The 15,123-nt window shown below is 41.7% G+C and overlaps 1 protein-coding gene across 1 annotated transcript in view; it reads right to left on the reverse strand.

The window, feature by feature from the left end:
• The window catches only part of SUCLG2 (succinate-CoA ligase GDP-forming subunit beta), a 77,671-nt gene that overhangs the window by 18,787 nt on the left and 43,761 nt on the right, over positions 1 to 15,123 (reverse strand). Inside the window, exons 3-6 of the mRNA XM_075183406.1 lie at positions 8,934 to 9,033; positions 7,508 to 7,598; positions 4,098 to 4,250; positions 3,257 to 3,346 (exon numbers count right to left, since the gene is read on the reverse strand). Of these exons, the coding sequence (XP_075039507.1) occupies positions 3,257 to 3,346; positions 4,098 to 4,250; positions 7,508 to 7,598; positions 8,934 to 9,033 (434 nt within the window). The remainder of the gene's footprint in view (positions 1 to 3,256; positions 3,347 to 4,097; positions 4,251 to 7,507; positions 7,599 to 8,933; positions 9,034 to 15,123) is intronic.

The following is a 15,123-nucleotide window of genomic DNA, read 5'->3' on the forward strand; positions in this document are numbered from 1 at the left end:
GTCAACAAAATGAAACACCACATTGAGGTGAATATTAGTTCACAGTATTAATTACGTATTAAATTTATATTAAGGAGTGATTTCATGCAGTGTTTAATCACACAACAACATTTATATCATTCAAATTACAACCAAATTTACTCATCACTTACAGAAATCATTTTTTTTATTTGTATGAAGTGCAAAGTGGATGTTACTGTGAACAAGTTTATCAAGTGTGCCGACTGATTAATGCAGTGAAACAATTCCATTTTAACTGTTCCCATCTAGGAGACTGATCGCAAACTACATGTTCCTTTGGTGAATCGAATAAAATGCAGTCATATGGCGGTGTAGCACTTGGACCTGCGGCAGTCGGGTTTGCAAACAAGTCTAGGGTTGTGAGGTAAGCATGGGGGCAAGAAGGGTTCTGTGTAAATAAGTAAATAGGGAGAAGATAATGGAGCATCAGAGGGGTACAGAAAAGGCACCCACCAAGCAGGGAAAGAAAGAGCGCTAAACACCTGCGGACAAGTTAGACATAATGCAGTGACCATAAAGAGGAAAGAGGGAGAGAGTACCCTCCCTCCTTCTCCGGGTTTGCCACGTGTCCTCCCTGCACTGTGCTGAGGAGGTCATGTGACACGGGAGTCGAATAAGATCGGGAGCAGCCAGCTAGTTGGCAGCAGGTGAAGGCTTGATGAGCCCTACGTTAGCCACCGCTGGTAAAATGCACACTTCCCAACCATCCCGATTTAGGCGGGACAGTTTTGATTTGAGGCCTCTGTGCCGCCAACAGCTTTGTTCCGATCGGTAGGAAAGTTGGAAAGTATTCTGTGCACTGCTGCTCTGCATGGCAGAGGTGTGCAGAGCAATGAAGGGGAGGGGAAAACTGGGCAGCTTAGCGCTCCAAGAAAACGCCAAGCATGCCCTTTGGCGTGGTCATGCCCCTATCTTGGTCATGCACCCATTGTGCTGTGGCCATGACCCCATTCTCATGCTGCCTACCCAAATGTTGGGAGGTATGGTAATGTGTGCGCTTGATTTTTGGAGGTTTTGGATAGGAGGGGATTCCTCAGATTTTGCACCGGGTCCAAGGACCTGCAGTCACATCTCTGATAATAGAGCACAAACTACAGTAAAAAAATAAAATAAAATAAAACGTACAAATGCTGTAACGGAACAATCTATGCCATGTACCCCTTCAGCAGAAGTTACCAGTGTCATGCATGTTGTTCCCCATAGGAAAGACAAGGCTGCAGTGGTCTGTGGCAAAATGTATTTTGCTTAATTTTTACCAAAACAGAAATACGACAGGCCCAGTGGTTTCAATACACATTTTCACTATATCGAGGAGGAGCAACAAACGTGCAGAAATTGGTATTTTGAGTCGACAATCTCGGCTATAAACTATTTATATAGGCCAAGTTAGGGCTTACAAACCAGATAGAGAAATCTACAGGTTAGACTGCCATTTTAAAGGTACCAAGCATTCACTGTCCTCTATAAATAAAAATGACTCTCTTCCCCAAAAAACATAAAACATTAAAGTGCCAACTATCCAGCCCTACATTAGTATCCAAATGGAACAGTGCCCCAAGTGGCCAAATTATCATGAAAAACTGTACAACTATTTCTAGTCTCAAACAAGCCATAACCTCTGAACCAATCTCTTAGACATCAGACTAGTCTGGTTTTTATTCTCCAAGACTGAATAAAAAATGTGCTATAAATACTGCAATATTTCAGTGTAATGTGCCTTTACAAGCTTGAAGGCAGCAGAAACTCCGTAATAAACTGAACTATAACTACTACATTCATTTAAGCATAAATAATGATAGAGCTATCGCAGACACGATCAAATAAAACTTTGCACGGCTTCGTAATAGGCAGTGTACATTGTGTGTATATTAAATCATGCCTAAGATGAACAATGCACATTATCAGCAGACTGATACTTGGATGCTTCGGAACATTTTTTTATTCAAATTCCCAAAGTGGTAACACACAGATTAAAACAAAAACACGTGTACACAAGAAAACGTGTCAGCCCAGGTCTGGGGAAGAAGCACAGCAGATGTATCCATCCCCTGGAATTTGTCATCCAACTGTTCGCTGATTTCAATTGTTTAAGGTTGACTTGTTGGGTGTAATAATACTTAGGTTATTGATGTGCTGTGGTTTAAGTACACACTCCTGACATGAGATGATAGCCCTCAGTAGGAGACGTGGCTCCCAGCAAGGTGTCTTCTTAATGAAATTGTACGTTGCAGTAACTCAGCTGAGGTGGATGATAGAAACACAGCCAAGTGGTACTTGAAGTGGAAGTTATATTTAACTTGTCCAAAGCCAAACGCCGACAAAAGATGATTCAGCTAGACTATACAAGGGTATTAGGTTATGTTTTAGATGCTGTGTTATTACACCCCCCAGAACGGTACGGATAGGATTGTCTGCGAATTATATTTAAAAACCAGCTGCAGAACAACAGGTCGCCAAAGCACTTATAAAGCGGATCCGTTGTCTGCACACAATGGAGACACTCGCTCATAATTTGTCATTGTGTCAGGGTTTAGCCGTCGGCTTTAGAGGTGCACAGCACTACAAGCGGCCGGAAATTAGCACTGCTTAATCAGCACTAGAGCCACAGGTGGAGAACAGAGCCAGTGCATTACGTTCCCAGTGAAGTGATAGGTCTCATTACTGAGCCAATATTGATAAGAAACAAGATGGCTGCCTCTTCTGTACGAGACCACATCAATGTGCACTCTCTCTGCATTCGGACTTCAGAGCGCAAGTGGAGTGCGTTCACAAGGCCAAGTCACAGACCGATCCGTGATATTCTTGCAGAAAGATCTGTTTATCATGGAGCCTGCGTTGTGTGTCTTCCAACATGCTACTCTATTGCCACCCACAAACATTAGGATACAGACATTAGGCCTGAACGCTGAACAAGGAATGTGGCTAAAGCCAGAGATATCCAAACTTTCACTGGTCGAAAAAAACTGCTGGATCCCATGGGGTCTAGTTAGTGCAGCGGACAGACTGACTGTACACCCTTAATGATCAGACATTGGCTGACCCCCTTTCACCTTCACCAATAAAAATCAGATTGGAATATTATTGTTCTCCCACAGTTGGCAGTTAAGGGTGGCCAATAACGCAGCAAAGTTTTGGCCAGTTAGGTCGAAAATCATACAAATAATCACATAACAGATACAAAAGATCATGGGCGTAATGTATAATATACTGTAACATGTTTTATTGTCCTTATTACCTGTTGCTGAAGAGGTCCTTTGAACCCCAAGTTGTCTGCCATCGCCAATGCCTGGCTGTCCTTTATCCCTTCAAATATGTCTATTTCTTCCTTTTAAAACAAATAAGGAGGGGAAAAAAAACCCCATAAAATTAATGAATAATGTAAAAGGAAAAAACTATTTAAGCCAGATATAAATAAATGATAACGCGCCATGGCACTAAGATCTCGGAGCTGGAACAGGTGCCCAGAGGGTACATTTTAATTAAGTCACCACGGTTTGAATGAAGTCCTTCCACAACAAGACAGTGGCACAGTGACAAGGCAATCTGACTCCACTTTTCACTTCTAATTACTGGGCAGATGGCTCTGATGAACATTAAGCAGCTAATTTTTATGACAGGCCTCCGGAATCTATCACTGTTCATGCCATGATCCAGACATGATGTTATTACAAAATATGCTTTGGGGGGGGAGGAGGTCTCTGTGTTGACACGGAAAAACATTGCTACATTTTATTCCAAGAAAAATGTGTGATAAGGGGCAACCTATAAACTATAAATGAACTGACATGAAAGCTGTCTGAAAGGAACAAACTTGTGCATTCCAGAAAGAAAGAAAAAAGTACCAATCTGCAGGTCCGGGGGGCTTTAAATACTAAACGCTGTCCTCAGAGCCCACTGGAACTAGGGACACGTGCATAAAACCCTTGACGGTTGAGTGAAAATGACAAATGTCATCTTTGTCCCGCTTAGCGAGCGTAGTTGTGCAATACTGACAAAGGACTTCAGACTACAACCTCCGTCACACAGGGATTTGGTAATAAAACAGGGACATTTTAACAAGCACAAGTCTAACTTACCTTAAAAATAAGCTCAGGAGTTTTCTCCGCTACCTCTTCAATGTCTACTCCTCCTTGGGGGCTGCCGACCAACACGGGTCCATTACATGCACGGTCCATTAAAATGGCGAAATAGGTTTCTCTTGAGATATCCAGAGCCTCTGCCACCATTACCTAAAAACATTGGGGTATTAACTTATAAGACAAGCGGTAATGGCTCAACAAATGATCAACATTTTGGGTAAGACGTAGGCCCACTGGGAAATTGCTTCATGAGCCCATGGAGGGGGAGGATCTGTTATAATCATGCCCAGACCCCCAGTTATTTAGCATATAATCCCTCACATTGTATATACAACTGTGCTCATTTTGCGATACTGAGGTAGCACATGTTCCTTTCATAGGCAGATATCAGGGGAAGTAGGAAGCTGATTTATGTCCTTATGTATGAGCGAGCTTAACAAAAGAGTCTATACCAGAAGTGACGGGTCATAAAAATATTTATGAATATAATTGTTCCCAATAATGTCCAGGCCCCTATTTTGAAACTTTGAACGCTCAGGGATGTCATTTTTTCCTGCATTCTGCAGGTCCCTATTCAGTTCAGTAAGTTGGAGTCCTGCTCAGCACTTCAAAAGTCCATAAAAAGCAGATTAAAGCCAAAGTACATTTATTCCTAAAGCCTTTTTGCTGCAACTTGTCCAATCAGCTCAAAGCCACGAAGCACGCACAGCGCCTTTCCCATTTAAACTTTTCCTGGGAGCTGGGGAGTCGGGTTGGGGAGAGTTTTTCTCAGCCGGAGAACTGTGTGAGCTGGGGAGCAGGTAGGGGAGAGGATTTCTTAGCCTGGAAACCATGCGAGCTGGAGAGCAGGTAGGAGAGAGTACCCTAGTTTCCTGGAAACCATGCGAACTGGGGAGCAGGTAGGGGAGAGTACCCTCGTTTCCTGGAAACCATGCGAACTGGGGAGCAGGTAGGGGAGAGTACCCTTGTTTCCTGGAAATCATGCGAACTGGGGAGCAGGTAGGGGAGAGCACCCTTGTTTCCTGGAAATCATGCGAACTGGGGAGCAGGTAGGGGAGAGCACCCTTGTTTCCTGGAAATCATGCGAACTGGGGAGCAGGTAGGGGAGAGTACCCTCGTTTCCTGGAAACCATGCGAACTGGGGAGCAGGTAGGGGAGAGCACCCTTGTTTCCTGGAAATCATGCGAACTGGGGAGCAGGTAGGGGAGAGCACCCTTGTTTCCTGGAAATCATGCGAACTGGGGAGCAGGTAGGGGAGAGTACCCTCGTTTCCTGGAAATCATGTGAGCTGGGGAGCTGGCTAGGGAGAGTATCTTTCAGCATCAAAACGATGTGAACTGGACAGCAAGTAGGGTAGAGTATCTCCCAGCCTGGAATTAATGTGAGTTGGGGAGCAGGTAAAGGAAGGCATCTCTCAAACTATAGGAGCCCTGGCCATAATGCCAATGTGTTCAAATGGTTTCATTTAGCTCTCCTTTAATAACGGATATTCATAATTGGGCATAAAAAACAAAAAATTAAACTATGTTCGTTAGAAGACGTCTCACACACCTTTATACCAGCATTTCTTTATTAGCTGCCTTGTAAACCAGTGAGCTACCACATCTGCACTACCAGAATTAGCCTCATCTTCTTACAATCCAAAGAATTAAACACGTTTCTGCTGAAATATGCTAATTCTAGTCTAATGAAGCAAGTTCCTCTGTCTCCTCAATTAAGGCACAGAGGTGCAGTTAAACACAGAGGATAATGAGCCCGGTTTTTCCATCACTTGACGTCTTTTGTTCCCCCATTTAAAAGAAAAGTGTTTCCCGCAGAAGCAGAAACGTGAACGACTGCCAACAGCTGAGAGAGCGGGCTCATTAATTGGCTGCGTCTCGCAATTCGCTGAGGTGTTTTTTTATTTTTTTGGCTGAAATACAGTCAAGGGGGCAACCGTGTACCGCTCGACAGTCATCGTGGTGAATTTTACATTCCTGAGGAAAAAACTTCATTATTGCCGTTCAAGATCAATTACATTTAGAGAGATTTTAAACTAAAGCTTACACCAGAAAGAATGGTTTCGTTTTTCACTGGTACACTACTGCTGTGTACGGGACACAGATTATGACTGGCCTGGGAGATCAGGTGTTACAGTAACAACATGCTGGATAGCAGACATCTTTATCTCTGCACTGTTTTCTAGCAGTTTATAGTGTTTAAGGATTTTTATGCAAAAAAACAAAATTAGACAAATATATAGCATTTCTCAGACTTTTTTTTCTATAAATTTTACATAAAACAAGCTCTGAATATTTGCTTATTAAGACTCAAAGCACAAAACCACCATTGCAATTGAGAAATGACATAAATTAAACTTTATTCAGGCTAACAAAGTGGTCAACATGTTATTTTAGGCTTCTCCAACAGACAGGGTTGTCGAGAGGGGAGAGTGGGAGCAGGTACAAGTGGGGCCTGGCCTTTCTGTGCAGTGGGAGGAGTCACCATCATTATGTGGCCCCGCCCCCATTGGAGACATTTATTTTGGGCAGCCCTCTTGACAATCACACCATTTTAACTAGCATAGTTGGTTAAGCATATGGTATGGGACAGAACTGCTATATATACAGTGTTCTTGAAGTACTACTAAGCTCCAGGTCTATAGCATACTTGCCAACATTTTTTTTTTTCTTCCGGGAGATGCCGGCTGGGACGTGGGCGGGCAGGGGGCGGGGCTGCGAAATCGCGTCATTTTGGCCCCGCCCCCGTGACGGAATGACGCAAATCGCGTCATTTTACAGTGGGGGCGGGGCTAAACGCCGCGATTCCGGGTGAATCGCGGCGTTTAAACTAAATTTTTCCCCCTTCCTATCAGGGAGATTGCCACACTCGTCCGGGAGACTCTCGCAAAATGCGGGAGTCTCCCGGACAATGCGGGAGAGTTGGCAAGTATGGTCTATAGTAGTTTGGTTACTTAGAGCCGATTGCATCAGCTCCTATAAACCCATTATAAATAGGTAACGTTGTAGGCATATTCACAGTCACCTATACCTATTCTGTAATATGATTGTTGTATTGGATAACTTTTTATTAGTTTTGAAAACTTAAATTGAATTTAAAAATTAATATTGGTTCAGCTCACAAAATGGCTGCAGTGTTGCTGTCATGGCAACTCATGTACAGATGCCTTGTTTATACACTGCAGCCATCCTCTCATAGGGAATCTGTATCCACAACACAAAGCTTCCAGAGTTGGACATTTTTTAAGTGATGTTCTCCGATATGGTTCCTAGTGAACCTAAATGCTTGTGAATTTCACCTCAGCCACAAAATGGCTGCTCGTATGCTTGGAAACACTTTCAAATAATAAACTTATAATACACAATGTTCCTGCCTAAATATCTTGACCAAGCTTCACCAAAGCTTACCTTATTCACTTTGACGCCGCCCTGAGCGGTTTGTTTTGTAGTGAGATTGTATCCGATCATCTGCTTTGTAAGAGCTTCTACCTTGTTGGGGCTACAAGGCAAATAAAAAAAGAAACGTTTAATACAATATTAAAACACAGAGTCATCTCACAGGTAAACAACGCTCATCTATGGCAAAGGCAGAGTGTGATTTGCCGACCACGAATCAACTATAGTTAACAAATTTCTGACCGCAAATCTACTTTCAGATTGAATAATTGATTGCTGGTAATGGTAATGTCTGCTGACATGCCAGCAAGTATAAGGTGAACATTACATGTCACCTAATATAGTTGAGGGGTGCAGGGGACATAAATTAACTCCCCTGCACCTACCTAGTTTAAAAAAAAACTGACCCTTACAAAAGAAAGTGGAAATTGACCTCAAAACTAAAATGTATGCTGTATATCAAAGAGCTACTAAAGGCAGTTTCAAATATATAAGTAAAAATTCCAGGGACCTAATGGAACATATCTGAGGTCAATTTGTGATTGTAAGGGAGGAGAATATTCTCCTGTCAATAATCATATTAGAATAATGAAAAGGAACACTGTAGACATCCCCTCGATTTCAGAATACCAGTAGCTTGCACTATTCAAAAAAATTTAAATACAACGTGAAGTTCTGCCCATATTACGAGAAGTTATACATATATATCTGTGATAATTAGTAATATCTCTTATTTATAAGGTTCTAGGTATTCTGGGTTTAGTGGTCCTTTAAAAGGAATATCCACCAGATGTGGATTTCTCTGAATACCGGCTCAAGACACAGGTCCCCAGGGCTGCAGCTATCAGCTCTACGCGTTCTATACTATATTACAATTGGTTGTCCAAGCTGACCAATCAACTGAACACTGACATTTGCTCTGGCCAATTATTTATAGGTGTTACTGAATTTCTACACATTACCAGCAGAAAATGGTAAAGTCTAGATATTAGAACAGTATGTTTGTGCTACACTGACATATGCGGAATACAGCAAATTCCTGTTCTACATGGCAGAGTGGAGGAGACATCTTAAATATTATAAATCTATGACAAAAGTTGAGGAAAACTCCACAAACAGAAGCTGGTATATTTGGGAAAGGGGTGCAAACAATGAATACTGGTAGGAAAATAAGATGTTAGTATGAAAAGGAGGCATTCTCCAGCATTATGTGTACCGTATGACAATGATTTAAAGCTGGTAGCGGCTGATGTAAGAGATAGTAAGAAGCTAAAGTTTCAGTAGTGAAAGAAGAGAAAACATCTAGGATTCTTTTGGGTCACTGGGAATAAGTGTCCATTAGAAAGGAAGGGGTTAAGCGGTATACAGATATGTACATTGCTGTGGCATGGTAAGACAGCACAGTCTTTCAAAGATGGTTTTATTCTTGATAACTTACTCAGTAGTTAAATGGACTCCACCTTTCAGTCCGCTGTCAAAAACTCCTTTACCCCTACCTCCAGCCAGGATCTGGGCTTTTAAAACAATTTCCCGTGCCTCTGCAGGAAACAACAAAATTGTCTGATGTTACATCTCCCTCCCCAATATAATACACACACACATATATATATATATATATATATATATATATATATATATATATATATATATATATATATATATATATATATAAAACAGTGCTTTATACAAAAAAGTGCAGTAAGCATATGGAAGGAAAGACGTCCATTAAATACTTCAGAGACCTATTCTGCTAAAACACAATTTAACTATATTGCTTTGCTTCCCCAAAGGAAACTTCCCAGCTCTCTTTGCACCAATTTGTCCTCAGGATGTGGAATGGAAGCCTGCTGTGATCACATACGGTTAGACTTCATGCTTACGGGTAAGACTAGGTGATCAGGCTTGTTAGTTTGCAATCAGCCAGACAGCTCCCTCTTTTTATCTAAAGTCAGCCACAAACACACATATATATTTGCTTGAGCAATTTGTTCGACCACTGCACACTATATGTGTAGGACCATCGGCTGAAAAAGTGATCCACTCAGATTACCTATATCCCAACGCGGTGGAAATTAGGCTTGTGCCTAAGGGTATACACTTACCAACATTGACATTGTGAACCTAAAGTCTACAAACACACACAACTCCCTTCTTTAGCTAATAAAATTTGCCTCCAAACCTCACCGGTGGTTTTCACTTTTGGAATTGGCATCCTATTCATTGCCCTATAATTTTATTTTGCTTTTCCTCCCTCGTAGCTGAAGGGCGAACACCCAACAATTTCTAGTACAACATTAGACACATAAATGTAATGATCCGCAAAGAGAAAAACGTAAGGTAACATTTCATAACACGTATAAAACAAACACCACCAATAAGGGCAAAACCTTATTAAATAAATGTTAGAACTGCCAGTTAGATCGATACATCGACTCAACAAAGCCAACTAAAGCAGGTACTTCTTGCCTTAGGCAAGTGGGAACACAAAGTAATTTGATTTAGGACTTAAATTCCCAGTTCCAAGAAGAGGGATCATTGTAACATTGGTCCATTTTGCTCGTCCTCTGTCACCAATTCTTATTTGCTTAAATATCTGATTTTAAGAAAGGAAAAATAATTTTCATTTTTTTTATATTTATTTCGCCACAGACCAAATTCCCTAACGGGATTACAAGAAAATGTTCTTTAGTAGAAAATGTAATTTTAGTTGCAATGATATGGCTCTACTCTCTTAGGTACCGTCTACAAAAATTGCAAAGGGCATAATGGATTTTTTATGGAAATATCCCAGCCACAGTACAAATTGAGTTACTACAGACAAATGTTAGCTATCCAACTGCTTTAAAACACAGGCGAAAATTATGTTCCAATCACACATTGCTCAGCCCTTACAGTGGAAGCAAATTCTTCATACAGAGAAATTAGACGCTGGTTCATTGAGCCATTAAAAGCCTAAAGACGTGGACGGGATAATTTATACTCGTCAAGGCTTTTCAGTTCAATGGAAGACAGAATCGTGTATGAGAACTACAGCGGACTATATATTAAGTGAACAGATTGCAGCGCTAATCAAACAGTAACTCAGGACAAGAAGATATTCAGTGTACGGCCTCAATCTGTGCAGGTATCACTATACAATTGTGTTCACTGTAACAATATGTGCAAAATCTCGGTAGCAGAAAGCTATCAGAAGGTGCAAAACACAAGCTTTATTCAGCGAGGATAGTGCATACATTAGGCAAAGTTACAGAGTTTGTGCCCACTTTCACAGAGACATAGGGGTATATTTACTAAGCTGCGGGTTTGAAAAAGTGGAGATGTTGCCTCTAGCAACCAATCAGATTCTAGCTGTCATTTTGTGGAATGCACTGAATAAATGATCGCTATAATCTGATTGGTTGCTATAGGCAACATCTCCACTTTTCCAAACCCGCAGTTCAGTAAATCTAGCCCATAGTTTTCACAGAACCAAGGCAGCAGTGTGGCAAGACGGCTAGAAATTCTGCCACATAAGTTGGGGCCATGAGTTCGATTCCGACTAAGGCCCTACCTGTGTGGAGTTTGTATGTTGTCTACGTGTTTGAGTGCGTTTCCTCCAGTTGGTCCAATTTGCTCCCACAGTCTAAAAACACACTGGTAGGTTTATTGGCTTCTACCAAACTCAACGTGTGTGCGTGTGTGTAGTAGGGAATTTAGATTGTAAGCTCCCCAATGGGGCAGGGACTGATGCGAGTGTGTCCTATGTATAGCTGCGTAATAGAAGTGGCGCTATGTAAATTATGATAATGGGAACCTTATCGGTGGTCCACAAGTCTATCACTTCATACAATATAGTACTATTTATCTTTCTTTCTACTATATACAGTATTCCTACCCATACTGCAGACCGCTTAACCTAAATTGCACAATAATAGACAATATTTAGTAAGTGTGAGGTTTAGGGTAACCATCAATAAAAGGATAACCCATGGAGTTCTCAGATTATCTCTAATGTTTTACGAACAGACACTCTTCCTTTCTGTGATATAATATACTCATACAAAGGAAAAAACTTAGTTAGTAAAAAGAAGGCCAACTGCATTACGTGGGGGCATAAATAACTGGGGAGATGGTGCATGAAAAATGGATTTTCATTATAGCATCAAAGCATCATAGCCGTAGTATCAATAGAATCATTTAGATTCTTACGACAGAGCATCCAGTAATATCCAGATATGGAATCTCAACCAGAAACCTGTTACACCCACAAAGTTCTGAATCAGAAAAATAAAATAAAGTGCGGGCTATTAATGTAATTCAATTTCTCGTGTTGTGGTTCTGAAATGGACATGCAACTACTCTGCAGCGATAACACCATTGATTTTTCTTTGCATCCTTTAGAGGAATGCAGGAAAAATCGGTGATGTTCTTGTAGTCCCTAGAACAGAGCACAGCCACTCATAGCGGGGAACTGAATTTCCCCTATATTTATCAACATACAAAAAGCCGCAGTGTTCCGTTGGTTGCTATAGGCAACAACTCCACTTTTCAAACCCGCCGGAAAACTCTCCGCTTGATACATTTACCCCTTGGAACGCATCACTCTTTTATTCATAGACATCCAAGTTGCTGCTGCTGCTCCGCAATTTGGTCATACATACGATCGCCAAAGGCCTGATACATTAAGGAACGTGAATGTCGTATTTTGCGCAAAATTGCTCTGCACATGGTCAGAAAACGTACTATACGCCAGTGAGCGCAAATCCATCCAATTCAGCTTCGTACGCAAAGGACACTTCCGACAGCCTATGATTTCAAGAGCGTAGCGGGGGAGGGAAGGGGCGTATGCATGTAAATCACTGCCCCCTATATCACTGACCTCCTCTCCATTCACACTCCTGCCCGCTCTCTGCGCTCGGCCAATGACCGTCGCCTCTCCTCCACTCCGATTACCTCTTCCCACTCCAGAATCCAAGACTTCTCCCGCGCTGCCTCGCTCCATCCGTCACTCACCCAGTCTGTGCTCCTTCAAACGGGCACTAAAAACCCACCTGTTCCTCAAAGCCTACCCACCTTCCACCTAACCCCGCCTCCCCTCCTTTATACGCCAACTCACTCCCTCTGTACTTGTGTTTTGTTCACCCTCCCTTAGGATGTAAGCTCATTGAGCAGGGCCCTCCTCCCTCTTGTGTCCTTACCAGCTCTTCTGCTCCATCTCTACCGCATTAGCCTGCTTGGAGCACCTGAAGTGTCAGTATTTTTTCGTTTACTGTTCAGTAATGTAATACCCTGTACTGTCTACTGTTTGTGCATTGTACGGCGCTGCGGAACTCTTGTGGCGCCTAACAAATAAAGGATAATAAGAATAATAATAATAATGCATGTACGCAATGCACAGTAAGGGAGTGCCAAGGTCGAGGGCACACACATTTGTCCGATTTATTCGGCACTTACACCAGCTACAGGTCAGGTGTAAGTGCCGACTGATGGTGAGGACGTCTGCAAATCACTGCTAAAACTTGTATTTGCAATCAAGAGCAACAGTAAAAATGAATTTTGTACAGTAGACATTAGTAACACCAGGATAAAATGTATTTCACGTAAAAAAAATAAAAGTAATTTTTTTTAAAAAAGCTCTTGCATTCATGGCAAATCAACAGGTGACAATGTATTCAATAATATTTAATATTTTTTAATCTGTGCATTCTGATGGGACTTTATATATACACATATATATATTGTGCGTATAGTGCAGGGTGTCTATCTGCATACAGTAAGTATTCACATAATACTTACACCCGAATTCAACCAGGAAAGTTACTCGAGATTATCCCTTTGTTTTTTAAAACGGACCGGAAAATGCAAACAGGTACGTCCGTATTCAGCAAACAAAATTTAAAATAAACGCAATTTGCGTGTCTTAATGAATCAAGCACCAAGTGTTCATCCCTACAGTTACTATAAGTAGCTCTGCTAAACAATTTAACGGGTGAAATACCCCGAGGCAGCACGGGGAAAGACAGCGGTCATTTCAAATGTGTTCTTAGTACGTTTTAGGCGTCGTTCTCCATGTTACGGAAAAAACCCTTATCCAGAAAACAGCAACTTCTAGATAATACTACCCATACAATTAGATAACTGCCCTTAAATCACCCAAATGCTAAGACTTAGGGCTAGATTTACTAAGCTGCGGGTTTGAAAAAGTGGGGATGTTGCCTATAGCAGCCAATCAGATTCTAGCTGTCATTTTGTAGAATGTACTAAATAAATGAAAGCTAGAATCTGATTGGTTGCTATAGGTAACATCCCCACTTTTTCAAACCAGCAGCTTAGTAAATCTAGCCCTTAGTCTTCATACTGTACTTTTTAGCACAGTAGAACAGGGGCCACATGACAGTCTCTGTCGCGCCATGTTCCTACCGCAGCATCACCAGCGTCAATTGTATTTACACAATACACTATGGAAAAACTACCTCTTCCAGCAGATTATAAAGTTATTCAGATGATTGCAGTGAATACTGTTTGTTTTGTTGGTTAATCAGACTTAAAAATACATTAAGCAGAGAACTGGGGAAAAAACTGTGTGAAAAGGTGGCGATGTCAATGCTTAGTTCTGCAGTCTCTTCGTGGCTCTGTGCACCAGGGTGAGTGGAGCTGACAAGCAGAATGTTACAGTTCTAAAAGAGAGCACTGGTTTCTCGGGGAAACTCCAGGGATTTAGTCTATTTTGAACAAGATTCCCTAATCACAATGTCTTGAATTAGGAAGACAGAGATTCCCTGAAGTCCCAGAAGCCTCACAACACTTGATTAATGTGCTGCAGGTTTTAGACACGGATGTCTTCATTTGTCGCAGCTTCGCGGTTCTCTACAGTAAGACAGAACTCGATGCTTCCTCCACAATGCAGTGAGAGTAGACTGTGCAGGAACAGGATGTATGCCCAGGTATTGATAATTCCAAACCAATTACAAAAACAACGTCTGACATTTCAACCCAAAGGTGCAGAAAACAGTGATAACAACAACTAGGGGCATTATAAAACTATTATAGGTAATCTTAACTCATCTTATTTCCCCATCTAGTTCGAAATATTCAAGCATGAATGTATAACATGCATATTATAAGACTGTAGCTGATCTCACCCCTCAGTAGACTGTCATCATTTTTGTGTCTATTCCCTCATCTCCTAAACCAGGCCTGTCCAACCTGCGGCCCTCCAGGTGTTGTGAAACTACAAGCCCCTGCATGCTTTGCCAGTAGACAACCTGTTGATAGCTGGAAGGGCATGCTGGGACTTGTAGTTTCAGAACATCTGGAGGGCCGCAGGTTGGACAGGCCTGTCCTAAACCCTCCTGATAATCTTATTTATGTGTGATAATACTCTTACAGTACAATAAGCAGGGAGGTGTGACCTACTAACAAGCGTAGGTAAAGCTGGGTACACATCTATGCAATTATCATGCAGATGACACGATTTACGACGGTTCGGTCAGATATTGAATGTGTATGCCCCCACGATCATGTTTCATCATACCAAAAACACATTGCATCTGTTGATTTGGTTTTCTAAAATTCCTAAAACTTAAGATCAAGGATGAAACAATGTTGGGCAAATGTGGAAGTGTGTACGCACTCACGACTGTCTATCC

Source organism: Mixophyes fleayi, chromosome 8, assembly GCF_038048845.1.
Source record: "Mixophyes fleayi isolate aMixFle1 chromosome 8, aMixFle1.hap1, whole genome shotgun sequence".
NCBI lineage: Eukaryota > Metazoa > Chordata > Amphibia > Anura > Limnodynastidae > Mixophyes > Mixophyes fleayi.